At 39.9% G+C, this 16,264-nt stretch overlaps 1 protein-coding gene across 13 annotated transcripts in view; it reads right to left on the bottom strand.

The window, feature by feature from the left end:
• The window catches only part of fry (microtubule binding protein furry), a 478,406-nt gene that overhangs the window by 21,294 nt on the left and 440,848 nt on the right, over nt 1–16,264 (bottom strand). For 8 of the 13 annotated variants that reach the window (XM_076184431.1, XM_076184430.1, XM_076184427.1 and 5 more), the window contains 8 exons: nt 16,061–16,096; nt 7,857–8,042; nt 7,332–7,648; nt 5,662–5,872; nt 3,790–3,894; nt 2,605–2,754; nt 1,317–1,505; nt 939–1,211 (listed from right to left, as the gene is read on the bottom strand). In XM_076184431.1, the coding sequence (XP_076040546.1) occupies nt 939–1,211; nt 1,317–1,505; nt 2,605–2,754; nt 3,790–3,894; nt 5,662–5,872; nt 7,332–7,648; nt 7,857–8,042; nt 16,061–16,096 (1,467 nt within the window). The remainder of the gene's footprint in view (nt 1–938; nt 1,212–1,316; nt 1,506–2,604; nt 2,755–3,789; nt 3,895–5,661; nt 5,873–7,331; nt 7,649–7,856; nt 8,043–16,060; nt 16,097–16,264) is intronic. The other 5 variants (XM_076184438.1, XM_076184436.1, XM_076184435.1 and 2 more) reach the window with 1 other exon arrangement.

Genomic DNA, 16,264 nt, shown 5'->3' on the forward strand with positions numbered 1-16,264 from the left:
GTGAAAGTGGCAGTAGTCTGGAAGTGAGCATTACGGGAGAGCGATTGGAGAAGTGGATAATTTTAGATACTTGGGTGCAAATGTGGCAGGAAAAGGTGGACAGGGGTGGAACAGGGGTGGAAAGGGAGTTGGGAGATAGGGTTGATGAAAGAGTATTAGGATGGTTTGGACACATGGAAAGAATGAGTGAAGAAAGACTAGTAAAAGAGGTATGGAAGGCAGATGTGGAAGGAGTGAACATGAAGGGACGTCCTAGGATGAGGTGGATGGATGGGGTGAAGGGGGATTTGGGGAAGAGGGGAATGTCTGTTGAGGAAGGACAGGAGAGGACAGAAGACAGGGGTGAATGGAGAATGGTTGTATATGGATGATGTTTGTGATGCATGAGGTGGAATGGGCAGTATGTATGAGCAAATTTTTGACACAGCCGAAAGGGATTTCTCCCCGTCTTCTCCTTTTATGCATGGGGGGACGGAGAGGGGAGGTTCGCCGATTTAATGAAGCAACCTTGCTGTGGATGTGCTGTGTCTTGCGACACTGCTTCTGACCCAGTGCAGTGGTCAAGGTGCAGGGATGACCTGTCATCCAGGAGGTGCTAAGATGAGAGGGAGGGTGGAGGGGTGTGGAGTGTATTCAGGGATGGAATGGGTGGGAATGATTTTATGCCTTTTCCTTTTTGGCTACCTCCCTTGTATGGGGGAAAAAGCCTTGGTATATGTATGTATGTATGTACTTTGGCTACCTCCCTTGTAAGGGGGAAAAAGACCTTGGTATATGTATATATGTTAAGATTGACTGATAGTGATGAACAGATAGAACACTGCGAATGTAGTTCCTTTCTTGTACATTACAGCTGATTCAATAGTTAAGTAAATAGATACATACAGCACAAAACAGGTAAATTTACATATTATACTGCAGTAGCTATTTAGTCCTACCTCAGGCACCTCTCGCACAGGCACTCCAGGTGGAGTATGCAATTCTCGCTGAGAACCCTCTGGTGGAGTGGGCAGATCATGCTGAGTTGTCAGGGGTGTATGCAGGTCACATGGCAATGAAGCTGGTGGGGTATGTAAATCTCTTTGAGAGGAAGCAGGTGGTGTGTGTAAGTCTTCACGGAAAGGTGTAGTAGGGGCAGAGGAATCAATCTGCTCTGTGGCAGCCACAAATTTTCCTCGTAGCATACTTAGCTCAACACTATGGTCGGATGCCTGCAATAAAAGACCAACAACATAATTCCGCAAAGTACAGAATAAATCTAGAATTCTATGTTACAGGTTTCAATTAAAACTGATGCAAAACAATCGCCAGAATACCTGAGGAATTTGGGCAGCATGAAGTAGTGAGAGAACCAGCTTTGAGTAGGTGTCATAAAGCAAAGACAGTTGAAAATGGAGTTTGTAGAAGCAGCGACACAGGTCCAGATGTTGGTCATCGGCACAAAGCTCAGGCAGGCTCTCTCCAAGGGTCTGTAACTTTAGGGTGGACTTGATCCCATCCAAGCACTAGAATGTTGAATAATGTGAGAGAAAAAATAAGTTTAACTTTGGTTATTTCTATAAGTCAACTGCACAATACCTTATACTATAATCACAATAACAAAATCTGCCATTCAATCAATCCATTGCCCCTGATCCCTCTTTCAAGAGATCCATGGCTCCCAAGTAACTGGCAAGGGTCACATAATTCTTACAAGAGCTATTGTCTTGTTGTCTATGCAAGGGTAAAATATGGCATTGTAGGATTGGGTGTTCTGTGTTTACTATATGGTGATTGCATCTGGGTCAACTTGACTCTGTAGCCTGTCCTATTCTGTGATGATACTGTTTTAAGCTGGATGGTAACCTCAATGCAATGTGGTTCTTCCTTGTTGTGGGACAGATTTTCCAATTGGGCTGATGTTTGGGGGTTTAGGTGAAGCATCATGTTTAGGAGTTGGTCTTGGAGTACTTATTTTGTGATCTGAGTGTGTATGAATTTTTGTATAGTTTCATTCTAAGTTGTAGGTGATAGGTTGTTGAAAATGTTTCAGTAGTACGCTGATCACAAGAAGTTTCTTATGTTGTTTGTTCTTGAACAGAAGTTGAGTACAATGTTATGACTGGGGATGTTGCTTATTGGTTGTATTGGAGAGGTCTAGTGCATTGGGAGAATTTAATCTTTAAAATAACTATTTACAATCATTGCAAAGAAGTCACATTACAGTTCTAAGCCAAATTAGTGTGATAAGTGATGGGTCTGGTATGGGTGTAAGGTTGATGTTTGCTTTAACTCAGTCAACCCCTTATAAGGGGTGGCTTTTTGGTACACACATACATACATATATACACACATAAATATATATATATATATATGTATATAAAACAAGTATGTGTATATTCAAGAAACCAAACTCATACACTGATGGCATCTACTTTTTCCTTTATGTTTAGAATCCTTATTTTGATTAATATACCACATTGATTCTACCTATACAAAATTCCATTCACTAACAAAAATATATTATAGTCACTGTTTTTATCATTCCAGTGGATGTAATTGCATTATATACATACAAAAAGGCAATAGAACCAAACAATATGTAGTCACATGACTTGTACTCACCACAAGAGCACTTTCCTTTTTGTCCAAGTATGTGTCAAGGTGCTCATTAATGGCAATAATGGAAGACCTGAATCTCTGGCTTTGGTGTGTGAGGTTTATGAGTGTCGAATCAAGATACACATATGGAAGAGGGGCAACACCAGACATCACCTATGTAATAACCAGAAAATAATGGTATAATTGATCTATTTTTAAGTCATAAAAAAAATGTGTGGGTGGAATGACAAGTAAAATGAGAAATAGGTACTGGGACAAATTCAGAGTATTCAAAGAGCATGAAGGAGTGATTGCATCCATGACACTATATGGAGTACAGACGTTGAATATAGGGGAGGTAGAGATGAGGGGACTAAATGTTTTGAGATGAAGTGCTTAAGAAATACGAAAAGCATTACAAGAATGGATAGAGAAATGGGGAGGTGAGGCAGAGAACAAGGGTGGGAAGGGAGCCAATGGATTGGGTAGATCAAAGACTGCTAAGGGGGTTTGGGCATACAGAAAGAATGAACGAGGAAAGAACAGTAAAGAGAGTGCAGAAAGGAGGAAGGCCAAGAATGAGGAAGATGGGTGGGGTGATGAGGGTTTCAGGTGCACATTGGATGTCTGTTGAGCTGGAAAGTGAGAGTGCAAAAGAAGAGTTAATGGGGGGTGACTGAATGGTGAAGGGATGGTGTTGCCAAAAGGGACATTCTTCTTGTTTACTTCATAAATTGTAATGGGTGAAAGATGAGGGCAGGTCAACATATGATGAAGTGGTGGAATAAACCAGCTCCTTCTGTGGAAGAGCTGTGCCTTTCTGCCCTGCCTTTGACCCAAGCAGTGCAATAGGGAACAAGGTGACCCTTCATCAATGAGGTGCAGATATGGGACAGGTAGTTGAATAAACTTGAACTGTATATGATGTGAGTGTGTGCTTTGACTTAGCCAAACTCCCTTCATATGGGAGAAAGGGGCTTTAATATGTATGTATGTGTATTTACTTAATTGTATTTAGGTAAATACATATATACATAAACACTAAAACACCTTTTCCCCTTATAAAGGGGTGGGGGTTGGCCAAGTCAAAGCTGTGCGAGTGTGTGTGTGTATACACACACACACACTTGAACATGGCTTAAAATAATAAGATATATGTAATAATTTTATCTCCAATATCTGAAAACTCATCTCTAGCAAGTTTCTTACCTCTAAATGTTGAATGAAGTTGGAAGCCCCTGCTACCATCTCTCCACCTTCCCCTAAGTATCGAGTTCCTTCAAGCACCAGGTCTCCAAATTTGGTCACACATTCCTGTTATAGATATATATTGGGCTTTCATATAAACATTATGTGGACTTCTACAGCTGCATGTAGATCAAAAAGATGAAAATTAACTCATCTACAAAAATACTCAAGGTGAATGACATAATCACGTCTACATACATATATACCCTTCACTACTTTTTGACAATCATGTCTAAAAACTTGGCAGAGCAACTACAAAACAGCAGCTAAGAACAACTAAACATACTTTGACAAACTAGACTTGTTGGCAACAACCATATATACATACATATACCAAGGCTTTTTCCCCCTTACAAGGGAGGTAGCCAAAAAGGAAAAGGCATAAAATCATTCCCACTCACATAAAACTAGAACAATGGCTTAGACAAAAGAGAATGGAGGCCTCCCAGACATTCATGAATCAAAGAACTATCAAAAAGTAAAACTGGATGGCTAAATCCTTCCACTGTAAAAAAACTAAAATCTTGAACCTAGGCCCCATTTTTGATAGTGGGGTGTCCTTTAGCCCATACATCAAGAACATGACAATGACAATCAACAAAACAAATATACTACAATAAGTAGCAAACATGGTTTTTGATCAGCAGGAGGAAAATAATCTTTGTCTACCAACAGTTCTTGAGAATCACACTAAGCCTCCACAGCTGGATTCCTGATGATTGATATGGTTTAATGTCACAAACTCCCCCCCCCCATAGGAAGGCTAGGACAGTGTCCCTCGCAGAGGGCTTTGTAGTGTGGAATTTAATGAACCATGCCCTTGGTTCAACTTCGCTGGTGACAGGATTCGAACCGCCATCCCTCTCGATCTTTGCCGCAAGTAACGACGCCCTAACCCACTCAACCAGCAAGCTTCCCAGCTGGATTCCTAATAACCATGAAAAAGACACTACAAACTGCACAAACCAAAGTATGTGGAATAACAAGATGCACCAAAAGCACCCCAAAAGAACATCTGCATACAGACACCACAACTATCCCCATAGAAGACCACATGAAACTACAAACATATTTTTATGCAAGAGGTCTCAATCTTAGGCAACAATCTCTTTACTCACCATAAGGACAACCCACTGAAAAAACAAATTACTACTCAAACATCTACCTCCTACTATCTGCACCACATAATTTGTCCATACAAAAATACTGAGGCACTCAGATCATAAAACAAGCACTTAAGACTTGCCACCATACTCCTTTATACCTCTCCACATCTACAGAAAAGAATTACCCCAAGAGAGGCAAGAACCACACTGATGTGACTGGATTCAGGTCACCATCCAACACCAGAATAATACCAACAAAGAACAGGCCTGGCCACAGAGACAAACTGCCTCAGATGCAATCATCATACAGAGGACATCAAACACCCAATCCTAGCATTACCCAGACATACATACATACATACATACACCAAAAGGCTTTTCCCCACCCCAACAGGACACCTGCACACATAAACCAAAATCCCATATAGAATTATATCAATATGATAGGTACTGTACACCGTTCTACGTGTTTTTGACTCCACTCAACCATCTCATTATATCACATAAGCAATACTAGCTATACATTTAATTATGTGGATGGTGGAGGGGAATGGAATGGGTGGGAATGGGTGAGTGCCTCTGACTAGGCAACCTCCCGTACAAGGGGGAAAAAAATCTCTTGGTATACAGATAAACTATCTCCACTTACTCAACTTTATCATTAAGATTACCTACTTATTCTATGCAAAACAAATATTGCAAATTATGTTAATGATGGCCCACTCACTGTGAAGACTGTGTTGAACAGACAGCAGGTGGTAGCTGGATGAAGGATGGTGGAAGTATCAGGCGAGGCCATCAGGGATAGTAAGTGTGCTCGCCAAGTATCCTCTAAATAATTAGGCTGCCGGATTGGGCGGAACAGGAGTGCAGAAATGCTCGGAGATGCATTGCAGGGAGTCATGTCCCCAAGGTCTCCATCACTGCTGTCACTATGACTGAAAAAAACAATGGATGAACTTGTGCTGGAAGTTTATCAAAGAAATCATGGGTCAATAAATAATGTAAATTATGTATCAAAAAAGTTATCTTTCTCTTGGAGCTAGGCCTGAAGTCATGTTGGAAAATGTAACTGCCAATTTATTCACATCATGACCTACACTAGTGAGTTGATCAGGCAGCAAAAGTTCTGCCCACTGATAGGAAATTGCCACCCACTGGGTCCAGACTAGACTGTAAGTGCCCATTATGAAAATAAATAAATGGTAGGAAAAGTGATACAAGAAAGGAAAGGAAAGGAATATATATATAATATATATATATATATATATATATATATATATATATACATATATATATATATACAGACATACATACATATACCAAAGGATTTTTCCCCCTTACAAGGGAGATAGCCGAAAAGAAAAGGCATAAAAACCATTCCCACCCATTCCATCCCTAATACACTCCACTCCCCTTTCTTCTGAAACACTGTATTTGCTATCATCAACTCTCTTTCTAGACACATCTCCATCATCAACTCTCCACTATGATTCTTTCCTGGAACTCCACATTTCCCAACCACTCCATCAATTGGTTCATTTCCTACCCTAGCATTAAGGTCTCCCAATACTACTACATTGACATTCCTCCCTAATCCCTCTATGCACTCATTTAAATCTATCCAAAAAGCCTCCCTTTCTTCTACACTCTTCTCACTACCAGGCCCATATGCACTTACAAAAACCCACATCTCTTTTCCCAGTTTTACTTTCATCCACATTATCCTTGAAGAAACCTCCTTCCACTCCACTACACGTTTACCTATCTCTTCACTTACTAGTATAGCCACCCCTTCTCTCCCTCACCCTCTCTTCACTCCTGAGAACCTCCCAACTACACTCCCAAACTCACACTTGCCCTTCCCTCTCAACTTAGTTTCACTCAAAGCCAACACATCCATCTTTCTTCTCACAAACATACTACCTATCTCTTCCCTTTTACTCTCATCTGTACCACATCCACGCACATTAAAAGACCCAAACCTTAGGGTGCTGGTTGTAAAACGCCTAGACCCTTTCATGCCTTTACTTGCCTTTTCCTTTTTAACTAACTCCCTTGTAAGGGGGAAAAAGCCTTGGTATATGTATGTACTTTTATACATACATACATACATATATATATATATATATATATTTTATACATACATACATATATATATATATATATATATATATATATCATAATTGTTCTCAAGTGGCACACCCAGAGCTGCACAGCATCTGGCAATGAACCAGTGCATGTCATAGGACATACTGGATGTTATGGGAAATTTCATTGTGGTTACAGATACCAGCTGTGCCAACTATGAAGTACATCTTGGTCCCTACGGTTCTAGACCCAGGAGCAGTTCTTTCCTAAATTTTCTTAAAAATTCAACTCCAAGTCACTTCTTACTCTGAAACTGATGTAGGTGAAGATGGTCTGCACGGATGAGAAGTATCAAGGGATAGCTTAGGTGGTGTTGGGTGACTTGGTACTTGATGTTGCAAAGTTGTCCGATCAGGAGGACCAAGAGTTGCATCTTCTACAGGTGATGCTGAACCTTCTTCCCACCACTCCTGCTCAACAGGGGGTGCGGGTTTCTTGGCATGGGAAGGTGTAAGCTCAGAGCTGTGTGTATCTTCAATGTTACTTGAGGGCTCGGCATCACCAAGGTTGCTAAGTGATCTACGACGTAAACTCCAAAGGTTGAAGTTATCCACACTCTCCTCCTATTGAAAAATATATTGCATATATCTTTTTATGGTACACAATATTTTTTTTTTCCATATCTGATGTATGTCATAGTCTATGAAATAATTTCTTTGGGTAGATTGATCAAAATAAACCATATTATATATATAGTACATATTTTTAAGCACAAATAATGCTAATTTGTGTAGAAGTAAAGCATAGTATTTTGTTGATTAGACACTTTACCCCTTGGGATTCCAGCTCATACTCTAGGAAGTCAAAATCTTTGAAGACCGCAAACTGTTTCTCTGATGAGGTCATGTCATCAGCAGTGCGGTCATTTGTAAGGTCACCTGGTGCCAATGACACTTCTTCTGTTGACGACGCCATTGATGACTGGCGTTCCAGTTCCGAACTTTGACTGAAGATAACCTGTTATAAAGTAATTTGAATCATCTCAGTTCAGTTCCTCCACATAACATGGAAACAACAAATGATCAAACAGGGAATGCAGACTGCAATAAAAAAGCCAGGATGATAAAATATATATTCACAGTGATGGCCTAATTAATACCAATACCAGGAACTATCAATTAGTGTGAAGCAAGGGTGAGGGTGGTTATGGTGGTAAAGGGTGTAATGAAGCAACACAAGTACACATGTATAAGTGTTATGTGGGGCACTGTGTAACTATTCATACACACATACTGTGTACATTCAAATATAAGACTCAAACATGTGCATCACACAAGCATACATGCACACATGAACTTGTACATACACATACATACATACATACATAAGACCCCAAAGGTTGCTCCATTCCTGTATACTACAATTAGGTAAATACACAGTCAACAAGGAATGCACACTCTTTTCATCCGAAACAGCCATACTCACAAAGTGAGGTGGCTCCATTTCTCTTATGACATACTTGTATTATATATATACGTACAAATTCACACATATACATATGTACACTGAATACACACATTACTGATGGGAGTTAATAATCTAAGATACCGGCCAATACTTAAAACCATCAATACTAATTTTTGTCTTGACAACAACTCTTGTATAATTTTTTCTATCCTTTCAGCCACCTGTAAATTATATGCAACTTTTTTTTTATAATTCTTGGAAATTACCTAGTTTGATAATTAAAACAGTACTGAAATAAAAATGATAAATGAAGATGCATTGCTGTTGTACTGTCAACCAAACACATTCAATCATTATCTCTGTTACTACCACTGCTAACATGGTGACATTTCCATCATTAATGTAGTTTTCTGAGGCCCTTGATTAGGTTAGGTTGTCAGGATGAATATTGCCAAATACTGACTGGGATTTATCAAGTACTGCCCTAATCTCTCACATACATTGTTACTTTGGGCAATTCTGGTGTGTATGAATCTAAACGATCTTTACTATCTTTCTCCATTTTAAGTCATGAATACTGGATTGTTCATGCCATACTGACAACCAACTGCAGCACAGCTCATTTCACCTTTAAGTTTCTGTAATATCTTGTTCTTTACTTCCAACAGAAGCACTTTTCTTGTCCTCTTAGTAATTGTTTTCAATTACAGTATTACATAGGCACTTAGGAGCAATGCTGATCACTGAAGGATGATAGCTGTAGCTGAGAAGGTTCAAAATGATAAACACATTCATCTTTTACTATTTTGGTGGAGCTCCACTTTTTGACATTCTTTGCACTTATTTTCTTTTGTAGTCTGAAATTTAGTCCTTATATTTTACTGGTTGTCACTCAACATAATTATATCTATATGAATTTTTTGCCTTTGGTCCACCTACACATAGTGGTTACATCCTTCATCTTCCTTATTTCTGCCAATGATTGTATATCAAGTATTCAGTCTCTTCATAAATGATGAACCCTGTAAGCTTGGTGCCCATTTCTTTTTTATGTACTTTCCAGTTCTACTATGACTGCTCTTTATGGAGTCCTCACTACTGTGGCATATTCCAAACTTAGTTTGAGATATTGGTTTATCAGTACTATAATCATTAATTCACCATAACGACTGAGGGACATGAGGTCATCTACTTCTCTACTATTTTGTTTATGTAGTTTTTGGGGTCAACACATTTATCCATGTCACTCCCTCTCTATTTCTTGTTCATCATGTTCATAGTTTATTCATAACCTCTTCTGACATTTGCTCAATTGAATCAAACACTTATCATATGTTGTGGGCCTCAAGAATATATTTGCTTAGGTCTACTAGTGAGTACAGTAGTTTCAGAGGGATCAGTTTGATGAGTGCAGTTGGAAAGGCTTATGGGAGGGTTTTAATTGAGAGGTTTAGGAGAGGCACATAGGGAGTAATTGGTGAGAAACAGTGTAGGTTTAACCACTTGGTAAGATGATGCCTACATAAGTGTCATGAAGTGCAAGTGGGTACACAAGGATGCTGGCAATGGCATCTTGATATATATTTTTTGTAATTGGACATGAGTTAACCCTGGATTCTGTGAACTGGTTCTGTGTTTATTATTACTCCGAGTAAAAGAGAACAAGTAATACAGCTGTGACATTATATCTTATAATGCAAGTAGTGTAATGCAAATTACATATGGCAGCCATTTGAGTTGTACTGAAGTGGTTAAGAAAGGTAGGGGTTGTGTGGATCAGATTTTTGTGGTAAGGCAGATATGAGAGAAAGCTTTAGCAATAGGTAAGGATGTTTTTGGGCCTCTATGGATTTGGAGAAGGCTTATGAGAGGATAGATAGGAAGGCACAGTGGGAGGTTTTGCAGATATATGGGATTTGGGGAAAGTTGTTAAGGGCAGTCAAGAGTTTTTTCAAGAATAATAGAGTGTGTTAAAGTGGGAAATGGAGAGACTGATTGGTCTGAGGTAAAGGTAGGATTGCAACAAGGAAGTGTCATGTCAACATGGCTGTTCAATGTATACATGGATGGGTGGTGTGGGAGGTAAAGGTGAGAGCAATGGGCAGGGGGCGGCTGGAGATGCTTAAAAAATAGGAGAGAAGTGGAGGTGACCCTGCACTTGTTACAGGTCAGAGGGGTGATTAAGGGAGTTAGTGATGGAATTTGGGAAGGTATGCAATAGGAGAAAGTTGAAGGTAAATGTGGGTAAAAGCAAGGTGATGTGTACAAGGATAGAAGATGGTAGTGATTTGGAAGTAAGTCTAAAAGGAGGGTGGCTGGAGGAAGCGGACAGCTTTAGGTATTTGGGATCGCATGTAGCCGGAAAGAGAGGAGTGGAAGTAGAGGTAAATTGTAGAGTGGGAGAAGCAAGTAAATGCCTTTGGGGGTCAAAAAGTGTCATGAGAAATAGGCATCTGGGAATGGATGCAAAGAGGAGATCGTATGAAGGAGTGATTGTGCCGACGGCTTTGTACGGTGCAGAGACTTGGAATTTAAGAGAGGCAGAAAAGAAAAGTTTAAATGTGTTTGAGATATAATGTCTGAGAAGTATGGTAGGGGTTACTAGGTTGGATAGGATGAGAAGTGAGGTAAGGAGGAGAGTGGGAATGGAAAAGGAAATGGGAGATAGGGCTGATGAAAGAGTATTGGGATGGTTTGGACACATGGAATGAATGAGTGAAGAAATATTAGTAAAAGAGGTGTGGAAGGCAGAGGTGGAAGGAGTGAGCTTGAGGGGATGACTGAGAATGAGGTGGATGAATGGGATGAAGGGGACACTGAGAAAGAGGGGAATGTCTGTTGAGCAAGGAAGGAAGAAGAGAAGAGATAGGGATAAGTTAAGAGTGGGTGTGTATAGATGATACTGTTACACAAAGAAAGGAAGGGCAGGGGATGGGGGGGGGTAGGTATTGCGTATGTATGAATGATATTTTGACACAGTCTGAAGGGATTTTCTCCCTGTCTTCTCTTGTTCTGCATGAGGGGAAAGAGAGGGGGATTACTGATTAAGTGAAGCAGCCTTGCTGTGGAAGAACTGTGTCTTGCTGCATTGCTTCTGACCCGAGGCAGTGGGAGGGATACAGGGATGACTTTTCATCCACGAGGAGCTAAGATGAGAGGGAGGAAAGGGTGGGGGGGGTACTGGAATGGGCGGGAGTAGAGACATGCCTTTGACTTGGTTACCTCCTTTGTAAGGGGGAAAAAGCTAATGGTATAGAGATGCAGTACTACCTCTCATTAACGGACGTTAATTAGCTGTGTCTGCGGTGTTTTCGCTGTTTTTTTGGTGCTGTTGTTTAGTGCTGTGCAATCATTATGCCACCCAAAAACCACTCCAAATCAACGGATTATTCACATCAACAGACACTGTTACCCCTCTTTTAGTCCGTTAATGAGAGATAGTACTGTAGATAGGTCCACTAGTAGGATTGTACCGAAACTTTCACTTCTGTTGTGTCAGAATTTTGGCATAGGTGTATGAAATGTATGTGTGCTTAATGTATGTATATACATACGTATCCCAAGGCTTTTTTCCCCTTACAAGGAGGGTAGCCAAAAGGAAAAAGGCACAAAAACCCTTCCGTATGTATATATTTGCATGTGTTTTTATCTGATTGTAGTATACAGGAAAGGAGCAATGCTCGTTGGGTCCCATCTCCTATTCTCTGATTTTTTTTTGTATCGTGTCTAGCCTCAAATTCATGTACAGTTCCAACTTAAACTATATCCTTGATTTCTTACATATACATATATCAAAGGCTTTTTCGCCCTTACAGAGGAGGTAGCAAAAAATCAAAAGCATAAAAACCACACCCACTCATTCCATCCCCACATACTACACTCCCAATCACCCCCTTCCCTCCCTTTTATCTTGGTTCCTCCTGGATGATGGGTCATCCCTACATCTCACCCACTGCCATGGGTCCGACGCAATGTCACAAGACACAGCACATCCGCAGCAAGGCCACTTCATAAATCAGCAATTCTCCCTCTCTGTCCCCTCATGCAGAAATGGAGAAGATGGGGAAAAATCCCTTTGGGCTGCATCAATTTATTCTTCACATATACTCCCTCACCCAGCCTCCCCCCACTCACTCCCCCTCATGTATCACAGCATCATCCATACACAACCATTCTCCATTCACCCCTATCTACTGTCCTCTCCCATCCTTCCTCAACAGACCCTCTTTTCCAATCCCCCTTTTACCCCATCCATCCATCTCATCCTTAGTCACCCCCTTATGCTCAATCCTTCCACTTCTGCCTTCCACACATCTTTTACTAGTCTTTCTTCACTCATTCTCTCCGTGTGTCCAAACCATCCTCATACTTTTTCATCAACACAATCTCTCAACTTCCTTTTCACCCCTGTTCTCCTCCTCACCTCCTTGTTTCTCACTCTATCCAGCCTAATAACCCCTATCATACTTCTCAGGCACTTCATCTCAAACACATTCAAACTCTTCTCTTCTGTTTCATGTTTCTCCCCCATACAGTGCTGTCGGTACAATCACTCCTTCATAAATCTCCTCTCAGCATCCATTCCCAAATGTCTATTCCTCATTACACTTTTTAATCCACCAAGGCATTTACTTGCTTCTCTCAATCTATATTCTACCTCCACTCCCTTTCCTACCACATTTGCACCCAAGTATCTAAAACTATCCACTTCCTCCAGTCTCTCTCCCTTAATTCTCGTTTCCAGTCTGCTGCCACTTTCTCCCTTTGTACATCTCATCACCTTACTTTTACCCACATTCATCTTCAACTCCTTTCCTTGGCACATGCTCCCAAACTCTGTCACTAACTTCCTCAATCCCTCCTCTGATCCTGCTACAAGTGCAGTGTCATCAGCAAACAGCAACTGGCTTATCTCCCACTTTTCTCCATTTTCTTTAACCATCTCAAATCCCCTACCTGCTAACCTTACACCACCCCATCCATGTATAAATTGAACAGCCAGAGCGACATAACACATCCCTGGTGAAGTCCCACCTTTACCTCAAACCACTCACTCTCTCCATTTCTGATTTCAACACAAGCTCTACTACTCTCATAAAAACTTGACTGCTCTTAAAAGCTTTCCTCCTATCCCATATATCTGCAAAACCTCCCATAGTGCTTTCCTGTCTACCCTGTTTTAAGACTTTTCCAAATCCATAAAAGCCCAGAAAATGTCCTTATCTTTTCCTAAGCTTTCTCACATATCTGTCTTACCACAAAATTCTGTTCCATGCAATCCTTGATTTCAAATTACCATATTTAGATTTGAACTCATGTATTGTTTGTGCTTGGGCTATATTACTACCTAAGCTCTTCCAAGTATTTATGCAACTACATGGAAAACAGTATTTCTTCACATCCGTTAAATGTGTGGTCTTACTTAAATTGCTCCCATGGACTCTTAAAGTTAGCTGTGTGTGTGTGTGTGTGTGTGCGATTCAAAAATATGGATGCAGAAGAAAAAGAGAAAAGACAAGAATGAAGAATTAAGAGTGAAAATACAGCTGCCAAATTTGACAGTCGTAAATTCACTAACAAAATCTAAATGTTTAGGTACTGAAATATAAAGTATAGGTGGGAAGAAAAAAGACAACTTTTTAGTCTTTTCTAAAAAAAAAAGTGTGTGGGGCAAGGTTGGTGATTACTGTAGGATGGAATGATGGTAATTATGGGGACTATATCACAGTTTATTCCTGGGTTTCAGAAATGTTCATACCTGCTAAGTGTCAAAGACAACTTGTATACATTCACAAAATAAAGAAAAATACTTCTGAATTTGTGTGCACTCCTCAAGCATGGGAACTTGGCAAAATAAATGAAGTGGGAGATATATGTATGAGCATGCAAGTGTAATGCGGAGTTGACACTTTAATTATAAAAATATACTTGTATCAGCATGTAGAATATAAGAATCTTAGTGCAAACTAATGTAGTTGAGTATGTGACTGGAAAGTGGGCAGAGATACTGCATTGTACATCAGTCATTGTAAGTACAAAATAATGACTACAAATACATATAATAGAAAGGTGTGAGCATGAGAAAGCATGTGACACATTTGTGCTTTCCAATAACTTGAATATAGTGGGATTTAAGCATCAAATAAATCTACTGTAATTGTAAAATGATAAAATGTATATGTGAATATACTGCATGAACATAAGCTGATGCTAGGATGCAGTAAGTATTTTTATGTGAAAGGGCAATTTTGATTGAGTAGAGTTACACCTACAACTTTGAGATGCTTGTGTGAAATATTGATATATGATAGATTTCCTTTAAGAATATGTATGCATAAATCTATTTTGTATATCCATATGAGTATTGTGGGTGATTTGACAAGTGTATACATGGTTGAATTATTGTCTCAAGTTTTACTCATTGGAAACCTGTAGCCCCATAATAAGTGACAATGGTTCTTGGGCCCTCACATAAACCTCTCCAGGAAGAAACTTTATGGGCCACTTTTTATGTTAACAGTCTATACTAGTAGGAGGAAGGGAGCAGTGACCAGTTTTCAGCTCTCCTGATATGACAAGGGGAGGAAATACAGTTCAAGTTAATAGAGACACTGGTCCCAATCCAGAGGATGAATGCCAGCCTCTTGGGGCTGCACCTCCAGTTGATGAGGATGCTGACAGGTTTAGAAGATGGGTGACAGGGAAACTGATCTTTGCAGTGTCCATCTCACAAGACCACCACTAACATGTACCTAACATTGGTCTTAGCTAAATGAATTCACCTATATGGCTGAGTTACCAACTCGACACATGGAGAACCCCATCACAGGTGAATAAATAAATGTATAAATATATTCATAAACTGCATGTACATTCACATATATAACAAATATATATCCCTTGATATGCATAAGTATATCTATGTTCATACACACATACACACAAAAACCATGTATTCACTGACTTGCACAATGGATTGCTGTGCCTACAATTGTTAAGCTGTGCAAATTAGCTTTACTACCACAGGGTCTGCTGTGTTAGTGCATATGTAAGTGTCTGTGTGCACAGAAGAAGGTGCACATGTATATATGTAAATGAGCCCTCATTCAAGCTTCTGCCCAGTAGTTTCCATTCACGCTGGAAGGAAAAGCTGAGGCTTCTCTGATTCGAGCAAAGCAGATATGAAACTGAACATATTGATAACCAAGAATGGGAAGCCAAATTATTGTTTTGTTCTCATAACTCTTCATCTAATTTCTTGCTCATATTTGAAAGCCAAAAAAGCTTATCCAATCAAAACAGAAGGCCGCTATTATGGGGGATTATATCTCAGAAGCCATGAAAAAATAAAAGAAGAAAAAAACAAACAAAAACCAAAGGAAATAAATAAAGAAAATAGAAAATCAAAAGAAAGAAAACATAATTTGAAAAGAAAGAGCCAAAAAGCCGAGAGGTTAGTAGGGCTGAAGTGGCATGCTTGTGAAGCCTACACTGCAGACATTCTCTGTAACAAAGCAACATGCCAGAAGAGTTAGATGGCAAAGCATGCAACATGCAAACGTGCTTACACTTCTCTTTGTATGGCGAGGCCCGTGAGGCGATCCCTGTAAAAGCAATGGGAGGAGAAGGAAAAGGAGGAACATGGGAGTTTTAGTTAGTCAAGGGTGCGCTTAACTAGGCACTATTGCAATTAAACTCCAATCTTAAAAATAGCTCAGAACTGCGCATTTGGGAGCTACTACTGTTGCCGTGGCTGCTGCTACTTGCAGTTA

This window comes from Oratosquilla oratoria, chromosome 4 (genome assembly GCF_046742065.1).
Source record: "Oratosquilla oratoria isolate Oo_2021 chromosome 4, ASM4674206v1, whole genome shotgun sequence".
Lineage (NCBI taxonomy): Eukaryota > Metazoa > Arthropoda > Malacostraca > Stomatopoda > Squillidae > Oratosquilla > Oratosquilla oratoria.